The 23,697-nt window shown below is 41.7% G+C and overlaps 2 protein-coding genes across 2 annotated transcripts; both read left to right on the top strand.

The window, feature by feature from the left end:
• The first annotated feature begins 2,307 nt into the window (after positions 1-2,307).
• Positions 2,308-11,247, top strand: rp2 (RP2 activator of ARL3 GTPase). Its single transcript, XM_047373871.1, has 5 exons — positions 2,308-2,600; positions 4,885-5,553; positions 6,056-6,170; positions 9,612-9,697; positions 9,776-11,247. The coding sequence occupies exons 1-5, from the start codon at positions 2,442-2,444 to the stop codon at positions 9,857-9,859; spliced, it is 1,113 nt and encodes a 370-aa protein (XP_047229827.1). The 5' UTR covers positions 2,308-2,441; the 3' UTR covers positions 9,860-11,247.
• A 133-nt stretch (positions 11,248-11,380) lies between these two features.
• jade3 (jade family PHD finger 3) lies at positions 11,381-23,697 on the top strand. Its single transcript, XM_047375752.1, has 12 exons — positions 11,381-11,596; positions 15,216-15,280; positions 16,555-16,614; positions 16,704-16,786; positions 16,881-17,038; positions 17,141-17,331; positions 19,468-19,679; positions 19,842-20,009; positions 20,098-20,214; positions 20,412-20,864; positions 21,497-21,614; positions 22,204-23,697. The coding sequence occupies exons 3-12, from the start codon at positions 16,566-16,568 to the stop codon at positions 23,013-23,015; spliced, it is 2,361 nt and encodes a 786-aa protein (XP_047231708.1). The 5' UTR covers positions 11,381-11,596; positions 15,216-15,280; positions 16,555-16,565; the 3' UTR covers positions 23,016-23,697.

Below are 23,697 nucleotides of genomic sequence, written 5' to 3'. Positions count from 1 at the left end.
ATAATTTTACCTCAGTTTTTGGACTACATTTGTTTTTTTTCTGAGTGCTTAGGAATCTTTTCAGTGAACAAGTTCAGCAAACCCTTGGTCTAAAATGTATACGCTCAGTTTTGGGATGGCCTCATCTTGTTCCAACATGGCTGTGAACCAGCGCCCAAAGAAAGGATCTGAAAAGTGAGTTTGCAGAAACATATGACCTCACCTCAAGCAACGGTTCTTATATAGAGTAAGTATACTTTAGGTGTTTTTTATATATCAAGTTTTAAGTCTCACTGCACAGCTCTTGTTCAACAAAGATCTCTTCTTGTTCTGTAGAGACCCAAGTAGATGCAACAAAAGTAGAGTTTTGAATGGATAGCTCAGAAACGAATGCATAGCATCACATCAGCTACAATAATTAATTTAATTAATGTTTTACACTCTTTAATATTCAGTCAGTTAAACAGAAATCATTCAAAGCAGGGAACTGAGCATTGCTCTCAAGTGATCATTATAGATTTTTTCTGGATTCACATTCTCACTTCAGGTGCGACCTGACTTTCTTGTTCCACTCAACAGGCTGGACGGGGCCTCAATTACAAAAATAATGCAAAAAGTGTGGTGTTGTGCATGCACATTTAGACGCCCTATTCTAATCATTTAAATTTGGATATTTTCTTATACAATCTCTGATCTTGTCAGAGGCACCAATCTTGCATCATATAGTGCTCTTAACATAGGAACATTTGATTCAGGCTGTTGTGTCACAAATAAAATACACTGATGTTTATGGTTGCAATGTGAGGAAAATGTGAAAAGGCTGAAAGCGTTTACATTCTTTTGCAAAACACTGTATACTTAAATATATGTGTATTTCATCAGTGAGTTGATAAGAGACATAGTTGGTGAGGTGATAAGATAAATACACCAATTTTAGAACATGTAACATGAGTTGGCTGGGAGTTCAAAATTCCAGGTTAATCCAACCAACTGTTTCTATTTTCATATTTCTTCCAGTGCACTCTCCAATGTCACGTGTGCTGCCCAGAAAATGTAAAGTCTAAATCCAGATGCTAATTATAATAATTTGAAGTCAAATCAGTCACCACATTATGACAAGCCATGATTCATATAACGATTCATCACCACTGCCCATCAAATACATCTGCCATAAAGAATGCAGGCAGTCTGATTAATGTTCATGGGACCTAAAGCTGCAAAGATGCATTTACCGAATCCCTGAAATGTATTGCTCACATGATATTTCATTGGAACAAAGATCTGGGGCAGTGGTGTCTGTACTGCTCTATATTTACTCTCACTCACTTAAAACTGTGCACTTATATTTATATTATATTGTAGATATGTTTGTACTGTTTAATTTGTACTGTATTGCACCGACTACGCCAAAACAAATTCCTTGTATGTCCAAAAACGTACTTGGCAATAAAGCTTTTCTGATTCTGATTCTGATTCTGATTCTGTATTGTGTTTCAACCGTGCATGTTTGTGGTCACATATGACCTGGGTGAGAAAAGGGGAAGTACTGAAAAGACAAAGTGAAATGAGTTGTGATGTAAATGACCTATTATTACCTGACGTGTGGCTGGTGAGATGGTTACATGGTGTTTGAGGTTTGTGCGTGGTTATATTTAAATGCAAATTCAGAACCTCGTACCGGGTCAGGATGCATAAAAACGACTAAGAACCAATAATAAATACATTATTTCCACTATCAGTACATTAGAACCAAATTGAGTGTTCCTGAATCACCTTATCTTTTTATTTCCTTATATGTTTTTCATGGTCTGGTGCGGCAAAGAAAGCGCTCGAAGGGGAGTGTCCGGTGTGGAACTGGTGATGCGTTTATGGTAGTCAGTTAAAATAATAACTATTTGAGTTTACTTTGATTTATTTACTTTTTTATTCTCTGCAACTGATGTATTTGAAAAGAAAATGTCGTATACGGCTTAAAACTGCATTTGCAATGGCAAAAAGTAAAAATCACGTCTGTGTTTAATAGTCTGGGAAACTGCAGTGTTTTAGTCGAATAAAATCTATTATGTTTGGACACCAAAGACGGGTGAAATTTTAAGCTTACTGGGAGTGTATTTTATTTCTCGAGGTTTAAAACTTTCTCACACGAAGTTACAAATGCAAGTTCAGATATGTTGTTCATGCAAAAAATCATATTTGTTCTTCTAGCGTGTGAATGTTTCACATGTGCGCACCTCTTCTACGCAAATACGTCACTCTGTTCAGGTCCATCATTGGCTGTTACAACCACTGCCACTTGTTCTATTGGTTGGAAAACAAAGCTGCGAAAGAGGAAGTTAAAGGAGGGGTAAAAAAAAATCTTGTCAACTGAAGTGTACGTAGGTACGGGGCTCGACCCATATTTCGTCGTGTATTTTTACCAGGCAGACGTGACCGTAATATCTCGTCGCTCGTGAAAAGGAAAAATGGGATGCTTCTTCTCAAAGAAATCCAAAAGAAAGTCGGGCGAGAAGGGGAACCATGCACCGACAACAACGACTGTCGAAACTACAGATAACGCGGTTCCCCTTGGCAACAACACCGACGAGGCTCCGAAGCAGTACAGCTGGGATAAGAGAGAAAAGGTGAGGCGACTGGACGGTAAAAATAAAACAACAAAAAATCAAAGTAACAGCATAGTAACATGAAACAGTCGGAATGTAATGTAGGAAGTAGTTCTTCATAAATCATCTTGACTCGCTACTGTTTAGACGTAGCTTATCTTGTGTGTTGTGTCAACTACCCGGTAGTTATTGTTGGTTCATTGTGCGGCTAGTTACACATTTACCCTGATAGGAAGAAAATGTTCCATTTTTGGGTTTGTATAAAGCTTGATGAGCAATGTCCCTCAAAGTGATTAACAAATGCAGTAGAAAATGTTACCCTCCACTAATAGCTTTTAGTAATAAACTGCTTCGCACAAAACAAACGAACAACCAGCGTGTGGCGGGAAATTCGTGCTGTTGCCCTTAATTGATCACTTTTTGAGTGTTTGAGGTTCAAAATGTCGCCCTCTTCTCTCTAAATGTTCCCATGTCGCCAGCCTTATCTCATTATGGGATTACTACACAGCATAACACAGCCTTATGTTGCCCTGTTGAGACCTCAGAGGCTTGGCAGTGGTTGAACTTCCTTTTAGACTCGCGGGTTGGTGAACCTTTAATAAAAGGGCGACCAGCTAAACCAATGCAATATGGTTTAGATTCAGAAGCCTGACCATATATACTGACTCACCAACAAGGTCAAACGGCATGAACAGGATTCTAAAATGCAGTTTATTTGGATCTTTATTTATTTTTATGTTTGGTCTAGTATCAAAAAATTTAAAGACTTTTATGTTAAACTAAATAATTTCCTGAAGATTTATTTTTTAATGGTAACAAATCAAGGTGGATGATATGGACTCCAAATTTAACTGTGATTATGATAAATTATGATGCAGGATATTTAAAAATACTGGCCTGCATGGTGGAGCAACATTTATTGACCAGCTCATGCTGTTTGAATGATACAAAGATTGTGTATCTTGGTTAAAAATACTGAAAAAATGTTTTTTGTTTTTTTATTTTATTTATCATACTGGCACAATTTTGCAGTTTTGAAAAGGTGTACTAGCTTATCATATCAGTTCATCTTTGGTAAGAGCTACAGAAGGCAATTAGTCACTGGCTAAATTTGCTGCAGTGCATCTCTTCTCTTGTTAGGTTGTTCCCGTACAGTGCCTCGCAAAAGTATTCCTACCCTTTGAATTTTTCCACAATTTTGTCATGTCGAATGTATTTTATGAAGATGTTACGTGATAGACCCAAAAAAATCAGCAGGTCATGGTGAAGTGGAAAGAAAAATGATACATGTTTTTTGAACATTTTGCTATTAAAAATCTGAAAAGTGTGGCATACATTTTTATTTCATCCTCTTGAGACAGTACTTTGCTAAATAGTGTTTCAATTTAGTTACAGCTGCAGGCCTTTTGGGGTGTGTATCTCCCAGCTTTGCATATCAGGAGACTGAAGCTTTTTCTCCTCGTTCTTTCCAAAAAAAAAAAGCTTAAACCCAGTCACACTAGATGAATGGAAGCAATTTCCAAGCCTTGCAACAGATTGACAATTAGATTTAGGTTTGGCCTGTTTTACATCTATCCCATTCATAAATTTTTACACCCTCTAACAGGTTTTCTCCCAAAATTGCCCTGAAAATACCTCCATCCATCTTCCAATCAACTCTGACCAACTTCCTGTCCAGCTGAGGAAACGCATCCCCATAGCATGATACTGTCACCACCATGTCTCACTATGGACATGTTTTTTTCTGTTCAGAGTGATTGAGCAGTGTTAATATTCCATGTATTCAACATGTAAAAGCCCATATTCTTTTTTTTCCACGTCACAGTTGTGCACTAATTTGTATTTATCTCTTGCACAAAATCCAAAGAGATATTCAGGTCTGTGGTTTTAATGTTACAAAGTGTGGAAAAAAACCAAGGGGTATGTACACTTTTTAAAAGATTTCTCAGTTTTAAATTTTTGCGGCAGTTATTTTCCCGAAATGGGATGGAGAGAGGGGAAAAATATGCAACACGGGTCTCCAGGGTCCAGATTTGGATCTGGGACTGCCGCGTCAAGAATGAAGCTTCCGTTGATGGGTTTCGTGCTCTACCGCTACGCCATGCAGATCTTTTATATAAATAAATAAAGTCAAACTTAAGCCATGATCCACCAGATTATACAGCTGTTTAAAATAAATCACTTGATGAAAGTTCATAATCTGCCACAGCACAATTGCTAAAAATAGAGGTTTGAAAACCGTGTGTTTCATTTATTTAAATATTTATTCCAAAAATATTGTTTGAATACATTTGTTTATACGCAGGTTGATCCCAAGGATTACATGCTGACTGGACTCAAAGATGTCACTGTGGGCCGCCTACCTGGAAAACTGAACGGGCAGGAGTTTGTCATCCAAGAGTGTGAAAACTGCAACATCTACGTGTTGGACCACTCGGCGACGATCACCATCGATGACTGTGTCAACTGCCGCATCGTCCTCGGACCTGTAAAGGGAAGTGTGTTTTTCAGAAACTGTAAAGACATCAAGTGTGTGGTGGCCTGTCAGCAGTTTCGCACGCGGGACTGTAAAAAGATGGATGTGTTCCTGTGCTGCGCCACTCAGCCCATCATCGAGTCCTCTACGGGGATGAAGTTCGGCTGCTTTCGGTATTACTACCCCGACTTGGCCTTCCACTTCAAGGATGCCGGGCTGAGCATATTCAACAACAACTGGAGCAACATCCACGATTTCACACCTGTGTCTGGGGAGAACAACTGGAGCTTGCTGCCAGAGGACTCAAAAGTGCTGGATTTTGTTCCAGCGCCTGACCCGGAGTCCGATTTCAAGTCCGTTCGAATCTCCACCGAGGCCGCTCGGAGCATCGTACCTTTAACAAACGGAGGGCGGCGGAAGGACAGCGAGGAGTCCTGTCTCTTTGTTTTCTTCGCTGGAGAATATACCGCTGCAAATGCCCGGAAACTGATTGATGAGGTGAGTGCTGGTGTTATAAAAGGCTCTTTAGTTCTGGAAAGTGTGTATAAAGAGGAAGTTTTTGTGGGTGAATGGTGAAATGGTGGTGAAAATGTTGTCATAGCTTCATAACTGCAGGCCATTCATCCAGTGCTTCAGTGATTTATAACTTGTCATTGTTACCGTCTTTTGTCACTAACTAGCAACGCTTGTTTAAAACGTTATGATTGACTCAACATCCAGAAATGTTTGATTATGAACCTGATCTGTATTTGGATATTGGTTTATACAAAATTGGATTTTTAATCCAAAGATTATTTTTTTTACTGTTTTGTTTTTTTTCTCTTGTTTGCTTTTCTGTCTATGTGGGCGTTTTTGTCCAAATGCTAACCACAAGAGACCTGGATCCTCATGCAGGGAAAAATAAGAAGTCTTACAGGGGACATATTTCAGCGAGGAATCTTCAAAAGCTTCATGACTCACAGTTTGGTAGTATCGGCTCACTTATCTCCTCTTTGCACAGGCATCTTCTAAAGGATTTGTGCTAATCCAGACCAAGGAGGTCTCAATGAAGCCTGAAGATGTAAAGCGTGTGTTTCAGAACAGCGCAGATGATCTTGTGGAGTGGATCAGCAAAGGTAAGTTTATTTAGTTCTTGATTTAATGCCTCAGCTGCAAAGTAACTCACGTAACATCTCATCATCTGAATAAGCTGTTTCATAATTCTAGCAGCTATCTGGTGTGTTTCTACTCTGCCTGTTGTAGTTATAGAAAGCATCTTGTGTGTGTGTGTGTGTGTGTGTGTGTGGCATAGATTTGCAGCAGATCCATGTGAATAACAAGTTATGTCTTAAATACTCTGAATTCCTGTTCTGTGTCATTCTGATTCCTTTCTTCATTGAAATGAAATCACAAACATAACTTTGTTTCATTCACCCTGTGATTGATGGACAGGATTTTCAGAAGCTATAAATACAGTGCCTTGCAAAAGTATTCATGCCCCTTGAGTTTTTCCAAATTTTCTTACCTGAAAACCGTGAACATCAACACTTTTTACCGGTATTTTAACCATTGTTTAAAAATGTGAAAAGTTCAGCATAACTCACTGGCAGTATGGCAAAACTACCAAGAAATGGAAAACTGACAAGGCAAAAAGTGCATGAATCAGCCAAAAGGCCATGGTAGCTTTGGATGATCTGCAAAGATCCAAAGCTTAGGAGGGAACATTGTGGCCAGTGGAAAAGTTAAGATGGTGTTGTCAAAATAAATATAACATCCCTGTGAAGAAACAGGGTGGTGGCAGCATCATACCGTGTAGCTGCTTTTCACTGGGACAGGGAAACCGGTCAGGATGTGTCGAGAAAATACAGAAAGCTAAATGCAGGACAATCTTGGAAGGAAACCTGTTAGACTGCAATAAATGAGATTAGGATAGTGGTCAGTCTTCAAGAGAAATGCGTAGAGCACTTCATGGAATGAGTTTCCATGGCTGAGCAGCTGCCTCTGAACCTTTCTTCACCAAGTGCAGTGCAAAGCATCAGATGCAGTGGTGTAATGTATGCTGACACTGGACTCTGGAACAGTGGAGGGGGGTTACAGGTTTGGTTGACGGGTGTGGGACTGTCTTTCAGGAGTTGGGCTCGGCCCTTTAGTTCTTAATGTTCCAACGTGACTGTGCACCAGTGCAAAAAGGACAGTTTATAAAGACATGGATAAATCAGTTTGATGTGGAGGAACTTGAGTTGCCGACCTCATCCTGATAGAACATCTTTAGAACAATTTATAGGGGAGGCTGTGGCCCAGGTCTTCTTGTCTACCATCAGTGACCTCACAAATGTGCTTCTGGAACAATGATCAGAAAATTCCAGTAAACACACTCCCTAACCCTGTGGAAAGCCTTCCTAGAAGAGCTGAAGTTCTTATAGCTGCAAAGGGTGGGCTGACACATTAAAACCTATGGAATAATAATAGGATATTATTCAAGGTCAGGTGTGTGAAGGGAGTGAGTGAAACCTTTTGGCACTATACAAGTCCTTCTCAAAATATTAGCATATTGTGATAAAGTTTATTATTTTCCATAATGTCATGATGAAAATTTAACATTCATATATTTTAGATTCATTGCACACTAACTGAAATATTTCAGGTCTTTTATTGTCTTAATACGGATGATTTTGGCATACAGCTCATGAAAACCCAAAATTCCTATCTCACAAAATTAGCATATCATTAAAAGGGTCTCTAAACGAGCTATGAACCTAATCATCTGAATCAACGAGTTAACTCTAAACACCTGCAAAAGATTCCTGAGGCCTTTAAAACTCCCAGCCTGGTTCATCACTCAAAACCCCAATCATGGGTAAGACTGCCGACCTGACTGCTGTCCAGAAGGCCACTATTGAACCCTCAAGCAAGAGGGTAAGACACAGAAAGACATTTCTGAACGAATAGGCTACTCCCAGAGTGCTGTATCAAGGCACCTCAGTGGGAAGTCTGTGGGAAGGAAAAAGTGTGGCAGAAAACGCTGCACACGAGAAGAGGTGACCGGACCCTGAGGAAGATTGTGGAGAAGGGCCGATTCCAGACCTTGGGGGACCTGCGGAAGCAGTGGACTGAGTCTGGAGTAGAAACATCCAGAGCCACCGTGCACAGGCGTGTGCAGGAAATGGGCTACAGGTGCCGCATTCCCCAGGTCAAGCCACTTTTGAACCGGAAACAGCGGCAGAAGCGCCTGACCTGGGCTACAGAGAAGCAGCACTGGACTGTTGCTCAGTGGTCCAAAGTACTTCGAATGAAAGCAAATTCTGCATGTCATTCGGAAATCAAGGTGCCAGAGTCTGGAGGAAGACTGGGGAGAAGGAAATGCCAAAATGCCAGAAGTCCAGTGTCAAGTACCCACAGTCAGTGATGGTCTGGGGTGCCGTGTCAGCTGCTGGTGTTGGTCCACTGTGTTTTATCAAGGGCAGGGTCAATGCAGCTAGATATCAGGAGATTTTGGAGCACTTCATGCTTCCATCTGCTGAAAAGCTTTATGGAGATGAAGATTTCATTTTTCAGCACGACCTGGCACCTGCTCACAGTGCCAAAACCACTGGTAAATGGTTTACTGACCATGGTATCACTGTGCTCAATTGGCCTGCCAACTCTCCTGACCTGAACCCCATAGATAATCTGTGGGATATTGTGAAGAGAACGTTGAGAGACTCAAGACCCAACACTCTGGATGAGCTAAAGGCCGCTATCGAAGCATCCTGGGCCTCCATAAGACCTCAGCAGTGCCACAGGCTGATTGCCTCCATGCCACGCTGCATTGAAGCAGTCATTTCTGCCAAAGGATTCCCGACCAAGTATTGAGTGCATAACTGTACATGATTATTTGAAGGTTGATGTTTTTTGTATTAAAAACACTTTTCTTTTATTGGTCGGATGAAATATGCTAATTTTGTGAGATAGGAATTTTGGGTTTTCATGAGCTGTATGCCACAATCATCCGTATTAAGACAATAAAAGACCTGAAATATTTCAGTTAGTGTGCAATGAATCTAAAATATATGAATGTTCAATTTTCATCATGACATTATGGAAAATAATGAACTTTATCACAATATGCTAATATTTTGAGAAGGACCTGTACTGTACCCCAGCTGCAGTTGCAGTGAAAGGTGGTTCTACTCAGTATTGACATGAGGAGCATATAATAAATTCACAACACACTTCAGGTTTTATTTGTGAAGAATTTGTCCTTTTCACTTCACTAATGTGTACTCTGTGTTTGTCCCTCACCTAAAATCCAATTCAAATAGGTTGCAGTACAACATGTGGAGAGGAATATATTTGTGTGACACTGTAAATCATGGTTAGTTTTAAATCATGCCAGCTGAATGCAAGGTTTTGTGTGGATGTTGCAGAAGAACCCCAGAAACCTCGATATGAAAACACTTCTCCCTGCATGAGAAAGCTCTTGCTTTTTTCTGGCAGAGTGAGCAAAATTTTAACAAGATTAGGATCGATTTGAGGATTGATACAGGGATCAGGGTTGTAGATGTTCTGACTCAGAACTTTGTATCTAACTACTCAAGGCCTCGTCACTGCCCTCGAGCTGAACGGCGATGGTGTTGTGGAAGCCTGCAAGAACATCGCCAGCAATGTTTTTAGCAGCACCAAGGTAAGCATGCTGTTTTTGGAGCAGTTCTGACCTTTATGTACACACAAGTTGACTCACTTGTGCTCTTTTCTTCTGCAGGTTTTTGTCTCGGACAACAAAAATACATCAAGCCGAGATGTTGACAGCTTCTTCAACTTTGCTGACATGCAGATGGGCTTGTAAATGAATTGGCCATGAAAACAAGCTGCATGAGCTGATTGACATTTATTTTACATAAAAGGTCAGGAAAATATTGCAGACTGTTTGGTGTTGCCTTGGATCGAACAAGTCACTTCCCACAATCGCATGAAGTCATTCCCGTTCTTATGCTGGGGGAAGAAAAAGGTTGTAAACCACTCAAATGTTAGTTGCTCAGAGTTCTGTGATTATGTTTCTGTGAATGTATTTTGTAACTCTGTTGCTATTATCCTCTATAAATGTAGCTGTTTCTGTAAATGTATTTTTTTTTTATTTAAAATGTTACTTTTAATTGCTGTGTGGGACAAAAGGAGAGCAGGGGTGGGGGGACATGAGCATGCCTGTTTTATGTGTAAAGTTCAGATGCATGTTTTTTTCCTAGAATTATTTGTCTTTGATTTAAATAATGATTTTTTCTCTTCAAAATGTGTATATAAATGAAATGTGCTGTATAGGTAATGACTTTCTTTACTTGTGTTTGTTAGGCCAAAACTAGCCTGTGAAAAATTAGTTTTTCTGTTTTCACCAACATATAAACACAGGAGAGAGGCTGGATTTTCAAAGTAGGCAACTTGTTTTGTTTTTTTTAATAAATCATTTTTATACATTACTGAAAATTTTTTGTATAGAAATTCATCAACTATATATTTTGTACAATTTTAATTATTTTGTATTTTTAACAAAGATGACTGAAAATACTGAATTAAAACAACTGCCAGCACTAGTTTCACCATAACTTTGTTAAAAGATCTATTTATATTAGAGGTGTTTCTAAAGTGTCAGTTACATAGCTACTTAATCTCAAAACAGACACAGGAAAAACAGACACTGTGCTGAAGGGAAATAATCTTCCTTTTTGTAAATTTATTATTCTTTTGTTCAAGTCCTTTTAAAGGTCAACTTTTTAAGAGACTGTAAATGCAGAGACAACAGCTGATTCACTTTTGCTTTTCTGAGGTAAGACAGAAATGTGTTTTAATGTTAGTGGTCTAATTTAGTTGGACTTTCTCATCTGAGTGATGAGGTTTTTTAAAAATAATCTGTCTTCAGTAATTCACCAATATTCCACTTACCTGAATCATACATCTCTTCATAAACTGATTACCTCAAATAAGGACTACACTCAGTGCAATAAAAAAAAAAAAAGAAATTTATGAATGTACCACCTTGCTTGTGTTTTTGAAACTACAGTTCGTTATTTCCAAGAACACCCACAGAAACATGCCATGTGAAATTTGCAAATGTGTTTGTATTTGTGCATAGTTTTTTTTTGTAGAAAGTGCGTGTGAAATATCTGTAATTCGTTAAAAAAAATTTAACAATATGATCTTTAGAAAATGACAGATTTCCATTAAAACCCATATATTAAATAATTATTTTGTCCAGGCTGTTATTTGCTTCTAGTAGAAATGCACCATTTAGGATACAGATTTACTGTTGTCCAAAGCGGCATACGCCAGGATGAAAATCGAGTCCACCCAGTGTTGAAGAAAAGCGGCGGGTTTTAGGACCCGTCGCGACGGGCGGTACAATAGAGCCGCTGTGCCGTGTTGGTGGTGGATATTCTGCAGGCTGGAGATTCCCACTATGGTGGGATACAAAAAGCCCCACGTTTTATAGAATATTAGGACCACGGTTCAGATTTTCATAACTGTATGTATGTTCGGTCTGTTTGACCGTGTCTTTGAGGGGAGTAAAGCGGAGAGCGGTCGTGAACTGAAGGTAAGATGGGAGGAATGTGAACAATATGCTCGTGTGTTCAGAGTGCCAGGATTTACCCTGGATGGTTTATTCAGGCCACGGGGCCTGCTCCTTTTCTGCTCTGCCGAGGCCATTTCTGGGGTTTTACTTTATAACTGTTGACGTATCTATGGAGGATTCTCTTTGTAGAAACTTACATTTATCTTTGCCGAGTATTTAATCAACTTGAGCGGTATAAATACTTCCCTTAATGTCTGTAGGAAGTGACATCTTTGTACGGCGGTGGCGCCATGTTTGACTGTATAGCCTGCAAGGTAGCCTGCTGTGGGCCTGTGGATGGCAGTGTTTGGCGCCAACAACTCAATTCAGTTCTTGTTTTTAGTTATGAAAACCACCGTATAAACCTCCAAGCTGCCCATACATGACATTTCTTTCACTGCCAAACCTAAGAAGCCATGAGTATATCCAGTGGAAACAGTTGAGCCATTGTTTCAGTAGTGTTTCTAAATAATGTATCAGATGACTGGTGTCAGTAGTAACAGAAAGTAGTAAAATCTAGAGTACCACTAGTTGGTAGTACGTAGATATGACACAAACCAATTACAGCCTGTTAGATGGACACTATGGGACAATGTTTACAGGGTCTTGCAGAAGTATACAAACCCCTTGAACGTATCTGCATTTATGTCATGTTTAAACGGCAAAGTATGTGATTAAAAACATAACAGGACACATTGTTTTTATTGTTTCCAAATAACCACCTGAAAAGTGCGGCATGCCTTTGTATTCGGGGCTAAAGAGCCAATGTTTTATAGAGCCACTTTCAATGTGTGTGTTTTTTTTATTGGGAATTTATGCAGTGGAACAACACAAAGTAACACAACTGTGAGGTGGAATGATAATTCCAAAGTGATTCAATAGTTTGCAGATCTTTTTACAGCTGCAGGAGTTATGTCACTACCAGCTTTATACACCTAGAAACTGAAAGGTTTGCCCATTATTCATTGATTCTGCTTTGCAAAATAGCTCTAGTTTGGTCAGATTGGATGAATAAAAGCAATTTCATATAAGCATGGACTTGAAACTACAACTAGACCAACACATAAATGTTCTTTGATCAAGACCTTTCCATTATATCTCTGGCTGCATGTTTGTGGTTGCGGTCCTCCTGGTGTCAAGTCTTTTGCTGCCCCTCACAGGTTTTCTGCCAGGACTACCCTGTTTTTAGCCCCATCCATTAACCCTGACCAGCTTCTCAGTCCCCACAACATAATACTGGCACCTCCATGTTTCACTGTGTAGGTTTGTCATCTCAGAACACCTAGAGCTTTACATGAAGACCATCAGGTTCAATTTTGGTTTCCTCTGACCAGAACACCTTTTTTTATGTCCCCTACATGGTTTGTATCAAACTGCTAACAGGACTTTTTCCGGCTTTCTTACTCAATAGCTTTCTTCTGATCCCTTTTCCATTAAAAACACAATTGTGGAGTGTTTGTTTGTTTGTTTGGTTGTCAACAGACTGTGTCACCTGAGCTGTGGATCTCTCCTGCTCCTCTAAAGCTACCATGATCCTCTTGGCAACTTCTCTGATTAATACACTCTTTGCTTGGCCTGTCGTTCCATTTTCAGAAACTGTTTGGAAGCCATGTGACATTTTACTTACACTTCACAATTATGCAATACTTTTTGTTGATTTATCCCATAAAAAACATTACAGTTTGTGGTTGTAACCTGACAAAAAAGTAAAAAAAAAAAAAAAATGTATATGGTATAAAAAATTAAAAAAAGATTAAAAAGATTATTACCGTATGAACCTCATCGTGAAAACCGACCGAGGTTCAGTGTTGGTCATCAGTCTTGTCAAACGCTTAAAACACCAGTGAATTTGTAGTTATGCTCTTTATAGAACTTAAAAGCGAGAATTTTAAAAGTGGATCTTTGGGTTGAGTCGAAGCAATGTGAATGAAGCCGAGTTCATTTTAACCCCCCACCCCCTCCGTGGGTTTAGCTGTTGTCACTGTAGAAAACCGTTTCTATGAAATCAGTTGAAAGCCGTGGCAGATTTCCTCTGTTCTTGGTGTATTTTACTCCACCCCAGTAAAATGAGGAACTGGCTTGGTGCCTCCTCCTCCTGCTGATGCTGCCCCTCCCATCCTCATGGGGAATGTGAGCCATGTCCAGTCTGTTCAAACAGCATATTGTATACGAGGGTACGCGTGGTTAGAGTCCCTGTGCACTTTTGGCAACTTTAATGAGTCATCCCTGTGGTCTGAAGGACCATGCTGTTGGTCTCTGTCCCGTTTTGCTTTGATTCTGCTGAAACATAACTAGAGCGAAGGAAATGATCAGTCTGTTTGATTTATGTCAATTATTCACTGGGAACATTTGTCGAGGCCTGACCGAACACTACCTTTCTGAAGAGTTTATTCACTTTTTTTGTTATAAAGTTGAAGCAAAATGCCTTCAGAAGTTACGCACCTAGTAAAAAAAATGGACTGAATTTATATAGCTCTATTCCAGTCATACTAACCACTTTACACTACAAGTTGGAATCAAACCCACAACTTTCTCATTGTAAGACAACTACTCTACCCACTTAGCAAGCATATGAGTCTTTGAGAAAGTTGAGGAGGAATTGAAAGCAGGGTGAGGTTATGAAACAATAACCCAAGCTCTGTAAATCTCGCCGAGCTCTGTTCAATTCATCAACTGAATACAGAAACAGTAAGGCACAACTGCAAACTTACCAAGACATGGCTGTCCACCTACACGGACAGCCTAGGCAAGGAGAGCATTCATCAGACAAGAGGCCCATGATATCTTTAAAGGAGCTGCGGAGATCCATGGCTCCGGTGGAGTCATCTTTCTAGTGGATGGAGTGGTTGTTTAGCTCTCAAATCAGACTTTTTGGGGGAAATAAGAAGAAAGTCATTTTTAAACGAAGCCCATGAGAACTCCTGTATGCAGCAAATACTCTCAGTGGGGGGAAGCTAACACCCCGAACACAGCATCTCCATGGTGAAACATAGTTTAGGCAGCATCTGGGGGCACTTTTCTTTAGTAGGGAGAGGGAAGCTGGTCAGAGTTGATGGGAATATGGTTTGAGCTAAATACAGGACAATCCTAGAAAGAAAAACCGTTACAAAAGGCTTTAGACTGAGTCGGAGGTTCACCCTCCAACAACCTTAAACATACAGCCAGAGCTATAAGGAAATGGTTAAAATCTAAACTTGTGTTAGAATGGCCTAGTCAAAGATTTAAATGAAATTATGAATCTATGTCAAGGCTGTAAACTGTAAGTTCAGACTCTCTCCAACTGACAATTTGAGCTATTTTGAAAAGAAGAATGGGCAGAAATGTCAGTCTCTAGAAATGCAGAGCTGGGAGACGTACCATCAAAGGACTAGCAGGTATAATTGCAGCCAGACGTCCTACAGACATCTAATTACAAATGGACAACACTTTTTCAGTTTTATTTGCAAAACTAAAACATTTATCATTTTCCTTTTACTAGTTTGAAGTTTGTCTCGTAAAATGTTAAAGAATGTAGACGTTTCTGGGCGTGAAGTGAGAAAATGCAAGGAAGTGTAATGGTTGTAAAGAAGCTGACTTGCTCGTGTTTTTTTTTCCAATGCAGATATGAAACAAAGCGGTTAGTTTTCAGAAGAATCTACTAGCATGCTATTCAGTCTGATGTTTCTGGTGAGTAACTACCATCCTCTGTGTAAACCAATAATGATCTTGAATCAAGTTCAGTTCAATTCAGTTTTATTTATATAGCGCCAATTCCCAACACATGTCGTCTCAAGGTACTTTACAAAGTTAATTTAATCGAATCATGCAGATTTCATGTTGGGTTCATACTTTCTAATTAATCCTGACTATCAAACAGTGCAGTCAGATTCAGTTATTTATTCAAATTGGATAAAAAGTTTTTCTATCTAAGGAAACCCAGCAGATTGCATCGAGTCAGAGATTTGTAGCATTCCCTCCTCCTGGATTAGCATGTAGAGACAGTGGACAGTCACTGGCGTTGACTTTGCAGCAATCCCTCATACTGAGCATGCATGTAGCGACAGTGGAGAGGAAAAACTCCCTTTTAACAGGAAGAAACCTCCAGCAGAACCAGACTCAGTGTGAGCGGCCATCTGCCACGACCGACTGGGGGTTTGAGAGAACAGAGCAGAGACACAAAGAGAACAAAGAAGCACTGATCCAGGAGTACTTTCTATGGGAAGGAAAAGTGAAACATTAATGGTTATAGCTCCTTTAGTGGCTTCATCTAGGAGAGACAGGCAGCTATGCAGATGAACTCTAAGCCAGTTGTCAAGTCTAGAGTATGAGAGAGAACACATGCAGTTAGTGACAGTAGAAGCTCAGTCAGTAGCTATGTCAGGAGAGACAGGGTTAAACACTGGAAGACCGGGCCAAGTGTATCATCTGTAGAAGGTGAGCATTAAGCTGTTGGCAGCAGCAGCTCAACCGATGTCCCCCTCCAGCAAGGTGTCACAGGTAGATACAGAGTCAGGCCAGGTGTAGCTTCTAGGAAGAGAAAAGAGGTAGAACATAAAGTTAAAAACTGAAATAACAGAAAATAATGCAAAATTGCAGAGTAGTGTGAGAATGTAACGAAGACAGTGAAAGTGGTCATTATGTAATTTTTTTCATCAGAACTCTTGCTGCAGCATTTTCAATCAGCTGAAGGCTTTTAACTGCATTTTGTGGACATCCTGATAGTAAAGAATTACAATAGTCCAGCCTTGAAGTAGCAAATGCATGGACTAGTTTTTCAGCGTCATTCTTAGATAGGATATATCTACTTTTGGCAATGTTCCGGAGGTGAAAGAAGGAAATCCTAGAAACCTGTTTTAATACGGGATTTAAATGACATGTCCTGGTCAAAAATAACACCAAGGTTTTTTTACTTTATTATTATTAATCAAGTGTATTTGAAAAAGTCTCCCTTGCTCCTTCAGGACGTTACAGGATGAAACGTCTCAGGTCGTCTAGCAGCAGTGACAGTTCTGAAAATGAGAGTGAGTCCCATCTATCTGAGACGGCCACTGAAACAAAAGCTACATTTTCTTTTGTTCCTCTTCTTTAACCACTCACCCTTTTCATTTAGGCCCTTCAACCTCTTTCTGCTCCTCCAACAAATATGACTGTAAACCTGAAACCCCCGCCTCCAACCCGAAGAAACCGGCTGAAGTAAGAGCAGATTCTGCTGTGAAACTCTTGGACTAATTTAAACAATGTCAGGACCAGAGCTTAATTGTGTTTCCTCCTTTTTTCTCTCCTACAGGTGTTCAGAAAAGACCTGATTAGTGCCATGAAGATACCAGATTCCCACCATGTGTCCCCAGAGGACTACTACCTGCTGGCGGACACCTGGAAGCAGGAGTGGGAGAAGGGAGTCCAGGTGCTGGCCAGTCCAGACACCATCCCTGAACCGTCACTGAGGTATACTAGTCCTGTTCTCAGAGCCTATATTGTGACTGAACCTGTCTTAATGTGCTTCTTTCAATGAGCCTCAGTCCTGAACGGATATTTGTTCCTGTTCAGAATCATTGCAGCAAAGTCCAAAGAAGTGCTTTACACCCACCAGAGGAAGTACATCCAGTGTTCGAGTCAGGAAGCAACGGAACCAGGATATGTCAACATCAAGGAGCTGGCAGAGGCCATGTGTCGCTATGATCTGGATGATATGGACCTGTACTGGCTCCACATGCTTAACTGTGAGCTGAGTCACATGGGTAAGAAAATAAAGAAGATTAAACGGATTATTCCACAATTTATTATTTTTAAAGTTATTTCTGTCCATCCAGTGGTCCACTGGTTTGTTTCTCCATCCATCCATCCGTTTGTTGGTCTAAGCATAGATCTGTCTACCTCTCCATCCATCCTTTACATTCATTGGACTTTTTACCATCTAGCATTTTTGATGTTTTCATTTTTAAATGCTGACCTCTAGAAATATCTGCCTTAAATCCATATTGAACCTTTGTATTTAAACCTTTTTAGAATGGTTTATAAAAAGACTGAGAACTTTAGAACTTTGAGTCTGGAAAGTCTGGAATTTTGACATGGAAAATATGTAAAACTGTGCACACTGGCCAGAGTCACTTAGGATGTTTGCTGATTGTGAAATTCATCTCCCAGTTGTGGTTCTTTTTAAAAAATGAATGAAAAAATAGAATATTCCTTAGTAACTTTGTAGCTGGACTCCGGCAGGGCTGCCCTTTGTCACCAGTCCTGTTCATAACTTTTATGGACAGGATTTCTAGACGCAGCCAAGGGCTGGAGGGGGTCTGGTTTGGGGACCAGTGGATTTCATCTCTTCTTTTTGCAGATGACGTGGTCCTGATGGCCCCCTCTAGCCAAGACCTACAGCATGCGCTGTGGTGGTTCGCAGCCGAGTGTGAAGCGGCTGGGATGAAGATCAGCTCCTCCAAGTCCGAGGCCATGGTTCTCGACCGGAAAAGGGTGGCTTGTCCTCTTCAGGTTGGAGGGGAGTTCCTGCCTCAAGTGGAGGAGTTTAAGTATCTCGGGGTCTTGTTCACGAGTGAGGGAAGAATGGAGTGGGAGATCGACAGAAGGATTGGTGCGGATGCCACAGTAATGAGGGCGCTGTGCCGGTCCGTTGTGGTGAAGAGAGAGCTGAGCCGAAAAGCAAAGCTCTCGATTTACTGGTCGGTCTACGTTCCTACCCTCACCTATGACCATGAACTTTGGGTCATGACCGAAAGAACGAGATCACGGATACAAGCGGCTGAAATGAGCTTCCTCCGTAGGGTGGCCGGGCACTCCCTTAGAGATAGGGTGAGGAGCTCGGCCATCCGGGAGGAGCTCGGAGTAGAGCCGCTGCTCCTCCACATCGAGAGGAGCCAGTTGAGGTGGCTCGGGCATCTATATCGGATGCCTCCTGGACGCCTTCCTTGGGAGGAGGCCCAGGGGACGGCCCAGGACACGCTGGAGGGACTATGTCTCTCGGCTGGCCTGGGAACGCCTTGGGCTCCCCCCGGAGGAGCTGGAGGAGGTGTCTGGAGAGAGGGACGTCTGGGCGTCTCTGCTGAGTCTGCTGCCCCCGCGACCTGGTCCCGGATAAGCGGAAGACGACGAGTACGAGTACTTTGTAGCTTTAAAGTGCAGTAAATCATCACTTTGCATTTTATCTGTATTAAACTTTTAGTGCTGCAGTTTTTGCAGTCTTGTATTGGAAGCAGCAGACATTCTGTGCCAACCAGAGTTTCTGCAGCACAGCTTTAATATGCTGCTCCAAGACAGGTTAAGAAAACTTCTACATTGTTCTGACATGTCACCTGAAACACACATGGCTTCAGTATTTGTTTCTAAACACGTGACTCAACACATTCAGTTTCGGTCTTCTGTGTATTTGTATATTTTCAGGGGAAGCAGTTTGCTGTAGAGCTAGACTAACATTAGCATGTCTACTTTCTGTTGTCATATGACGGATAATTCGACTCAAAGCATATTTCAACGCATTGTCGGTTAATTGTGCGTGGAGAAAGAGGATCCCCTGCTTCACTAAAACTAGTGCTACTTTGAACATCTTAAGATTTGAGGTCAGGTGTCTCAGCTGCTCTCTGCACAGCGCTCCTATCAGCATTATGTGCTGAGAAGGTGATGTGTCAGATGTGCAGTCTCTAGCTGTAATTGTCATTATAAAGGGAGGAAAACATGTTGACTGTTATGGAAAACTCACATTTGTTACAGCCAGAAAATACCGTGCATGTTCTAAAATATGGTAATTTCAAGACGTCATGACCAGCGCCAGATTGGATCGATCCATCTGGTTCATTCTTTAGAGTTTTTCATTTTTCCATTTTACTTTGTTCTGCCTTTCATCTATGTTTTGATCTTTCTTTCAGGGGAGGCCCCCATAGATGAGCTGACTATGGAGCGAGCTATGGAGGCCCTGGAGAGGCAGTGCCATGACAACATGAAACACGCCATAGAAACGGTGGAAGGCCTGGGCATCGAGTACGATGAGGACGTGATTTGTGACGTGTGCCGCTCCCCGGACAGTGAAGAGGGGAATGACATGGTGTTCTGTGACAAGTGCAACATCTGCGTGCACCAGGTAGGTGCTCTGTCCACTAATGGAAAAGCAATAAGGGTAATGTCTGTTTAAAAAAAACAAAAAAAGATTGTTTTATGTTGTTCCAGTAGACTAGTGACTGTATATCACATCATGATGAAATCAGCACTCTGATCACATTCTGCGCTGCTGCTTTCTCCACAGGCTTGTTATGGCATCGTCAAAGTGCCTGTTGGAAACTGGCTCTGCAGGACGTGTGTCCTCAGCATTGACCCCCAGTGCCTTCTGTGTCCCAAGAAGGGCGGTGCCATGAAGGCCACACGTGCCGGCACAAAATGGGCACACGTGAGCTGCGCCCTGTGGATTCCTGAGGTATGCGACACCTACAGCATAGCCCTCTGAGTGCTCCACATCTGTCTGTAGAAGGTGTGTCAGTAATGGCTCATGTTGCTCTGCGTAGGTGAGCATTGCCTGTCCCGAGCGAATGGAGCCCATTACAAAAGTGTCCCACATCCCGCCCAGTCGCTGGTCTCTCATCTGCAGTCTGTGCAAACTGAAGACAGGTGCATGCATCCAGGCGAGTGTGGCTCCGTTTCATTTCTGGGCACCTTCATAATTTAAAAATAAGCATGATACACTAATATTACATCAGCAGCTACGGTTTGAAAAACATTGCTATTTAAAGGTATACTTTTTGTCAGATTGTAATACATTCACAATTCAATTGTGGAAAGAACGACTGATAGTTTGTGTATTTCTCCAACCTGCTCACAGTGTTCAGTGAAGAACTGCACCACTCCCTTCCATGTGACGTGTGCCTTTGAGCACAGCCTGGAGATGAAGACCATCCTGGACGAGGGCGACGAAGTTAAATTCAAGTCTTACTGCCTCAAGCACAGCAAGTCCGCAGAAGCCAGCCTCAGCCCAGGTCGATCCAAAGTCTCCGGAGAGGGGGGCAAAGTGGGCCAGCGGGCGCAGAGGCTGCAGGAGCTGGAGGAGGAGTTCTACACTCTGATCCAGCTGGGGGAGCTGGCACAGGACCTGGGGCTCTCTGAGCACCTGATGGACTTCATCTATCAGTACTGGAAGCTTAAGAGGAAATCCAGTTTCAACAAGCCTCTGCTGCCCCCTAAAGAGGAGGAGGAGAACCTGGTGCTGCAGCCTCAGGAGGACAGCATCCACACACGCATGCGCATGTTCATGCACTTGCGACAGGATTTAGAACGGGTGGGTGCTTTTGGATTTGTTTTTTTCCATTTGTACTGCAGTGAAGCAGTCTTTAATGCTGAGTCGATGTATTTTTAGCCTCAGGAGCAAAGAACAGTTCCCACTACCCACTAAAGGTTTTGTTCACTTCTCTATAAACCAGGTCTGGTAGTATTCATGTTTACTTCAGCACTATAATGGTGCTTATGTTCGGACCTTTTACCACAACCTGATACGACTGGTTTAAGAATGACCTTTGCCCTTTCGCGTGCAGTTTGTTTTAGTGAAGTGTCCTGCCATTAAGCTTTATTTCACATATCTGATTTCCTTCAGTATTCTGTTGCTACATGAAATGTTTTGAGTCAAACACATGAGCAGAAAAAGCAGGATGTGTTTAGATAAAGTGTTTTGGTTCTCCCTGGCTTAAAGCTCTAAATCACAAAAACCAGCAAACAACTCCTCATATTGGAGAATTTGGGACCTGTCTGGGTTTTAAGTGAATAATGTACGAATAATGCAGCTCAACACTAACGCAACCAGTTACTGGTCAGCGTGTTTTACTGATGAACTTTACTGAGTTTGTTTCTCAAAGACTGCTCCCTCTTTGCTGGATCCTTTTTAATGTGTTGGCTTTCAACCATTCCTGTCTGCAGGTGAGGAATTTGTGTTACATGGTGAGTCGGCGGGAGAAGCTGAAGCTGCTTCAGAGTAAAGCCCAGGAGCAGATGTTCAACCTACACGTGAAGCTTCTGAATCAAGAGATGTCCACTGGTGAGAATAAGTCTATACACCTTCACTGGTTCTCTTTTTTTTATGTTACAATAGGTTTTTACATGCAATGTCCTCACTTGGCAAAATTCCAATATTGTTTTTTTTAATTTTATATTTATTGTCAATAACTTGGCTCACACGTTGCCTCAGTCCTTAACAATCCACGACTTTCTGTGGGATAAGCAGAAGAATCCTCCGTTATCAGTTTCTTCACATGACTTTGTGGTTTGCTCATGCTAGACGGCCACTCAGTTCAGAACTTTAGACTGAAATCTGGCTTTGTGGTGCATCTTCTTGCCCTAAGGGTATGGGGTAAATGTTCTGATGTGATGCTCAACCTTTGCCCCTGGCTTCTGCTTTTGGCTTTTTTTTCAGGCTCAGGTCATTTTAAATCCGATCAGATGAGATTCAAAGTACATCCACCAGCTGAGATGAGGGGGCTACAATGAATTGAACAGAAGATTTAAACTCAGAAAACTGGGACTTTCTGTAGAAAGTCCCAGTTTTGCTATTCCAGGTTTCTGACTTCTGCAATTGCACCCTCTTGTTTGCCCGGTCTTAATCACGTTTGTCTTTTTATTCACCAAAGGTCTTCCTGCTTCACTCCCAGTGGAAAGCATGCTGTTCCACCCTCCTCCGAGGATCACTCTAAAACTAAAGATGCCCAAAGCTTCAGGTCTTGGAAATGGAAACCGCAGTTCTAAGTTGGGCAATGGGCCGCTCTGCCCAGACAACAGTGGGAACGTAAATGAACACACTGCAGAGGGGCCCGGCCAAGGGAAACCTCAGCTGCACGCCTGCTGCAGCAAAGAGGACCGGTCCAATGGTCGACTTTCTTCTTCGAGCCTCTTGAGCAGCACGCCCCTGACTGGTAAGCCTGCTGGCAAACATTTGGCGTTGCACATCAAGCACCACCCCCATTCATCCAACAGTAACGGCAAACTGGACCAAGACCGATCGTGCGTGGTCAAGTGTAACGGCATCTTAGACAAGATGGTGGCTCAGAAGGACAGCTCCTGCCAGACATCAAGTAACCGGGACGTTTCAAAGGAAGAACTGCATAAAAACAGCTTTTGCAAGTCTGCCATGGAGCACTTTGGCAGATCCTTTAAAGAAGCGACTATTAACTTGGTACGGACAACTGAAGACCTCCGGGCCTCAGACAAACTGACTCGAAAGACCTCTACTAAGGAGAAAGAGTGGGTGAAACCTGTATTAGAACATAAAGTCAAAAGCAGACGATCACACCAGGACAGTGACGGTTACTGCCCCGACCTGGAGCTGAGTGACTCTGAACCAGAGGCCAAAGGGAGACATGCTCAACAGGTCGTGCTTCCAAAGCCAAAAACTCCAAGAAAGGGGAAGCATTCAGTGGGTTCCAGACACTCCATGCAGAGGTGACGCTGCCACCCGATCCTTCCAGCTTCTTCCAGTCTCTTTAGACCTCCTGGGAGCACTGGCCCAGCATCGGCCCAGCTCTTTTAAACACATCTACATCAGGGACCAAGTCAATGTGCTGACGGTGCTGTACACATAGAGCAGTGTGTTGGGTTCAGGATGAGAGGCGATCATGTTTGCCTTTCATGTGATATTCAACAGCATGTTCCATCATGCAGTTTTGATTTGCCTTTAACTAATTTTTTCAACTCAACTTATCTGACTGAAATTTTTCAATTCACAGTAAGCATTTTTTGCATTTCGGTAGGGTTCTCTTTCTGTTTGTTTACAGATCAGCAGCCTTTTCTGAAAACTCTACTGGTTTATAGTTTTGTTCATTTCAGTGTGTTGGGTTCTGGTGAGTAAAACACTACGTTTGTGTCTCAAAATGGGACGAGATGTGTTTTTACAGCACGCTTACATTCCAAGATTTATCCTTCAATAATGAAAATGAGGGCAGAAAAGTTAACATTAGGGGTGACGGTGAAAATAGCAGTCGGACCGCCTTCCTTTCTGATGTTAGACGGTCACATGAGCAGCCTTCATTGTCACAGAGTTTAAATGTGAAAACGAGCTGTGAATCGTCCATCTGTGATGTTACCTGTGCTGCTGTTCAAGTAATAAACACGGCTGAAGTGCTTCATAA

This window comes from Girardinichthys multiradiatus, chromosome 9 (genome assembly GCF_021462225.1).
Source record: "Girardinichthys multiradiatus isolate DD_20200921_A chromosome 9, DD_fGirMul_XY1, whole genome shotgun sequence".
Lineage (NCBI taxonomy): Eukaryota > Metazoa > Chordata > Actinopteri > Cyprinodontiformes > Goodeidae > Girardinichthys > Girardinichthys multiradiatus.
The sequence above is the reverse complement of the archived record's forward strand: the minus strand, read 5'-3'. Positions and strand labels throughout refer to the sequence as shown.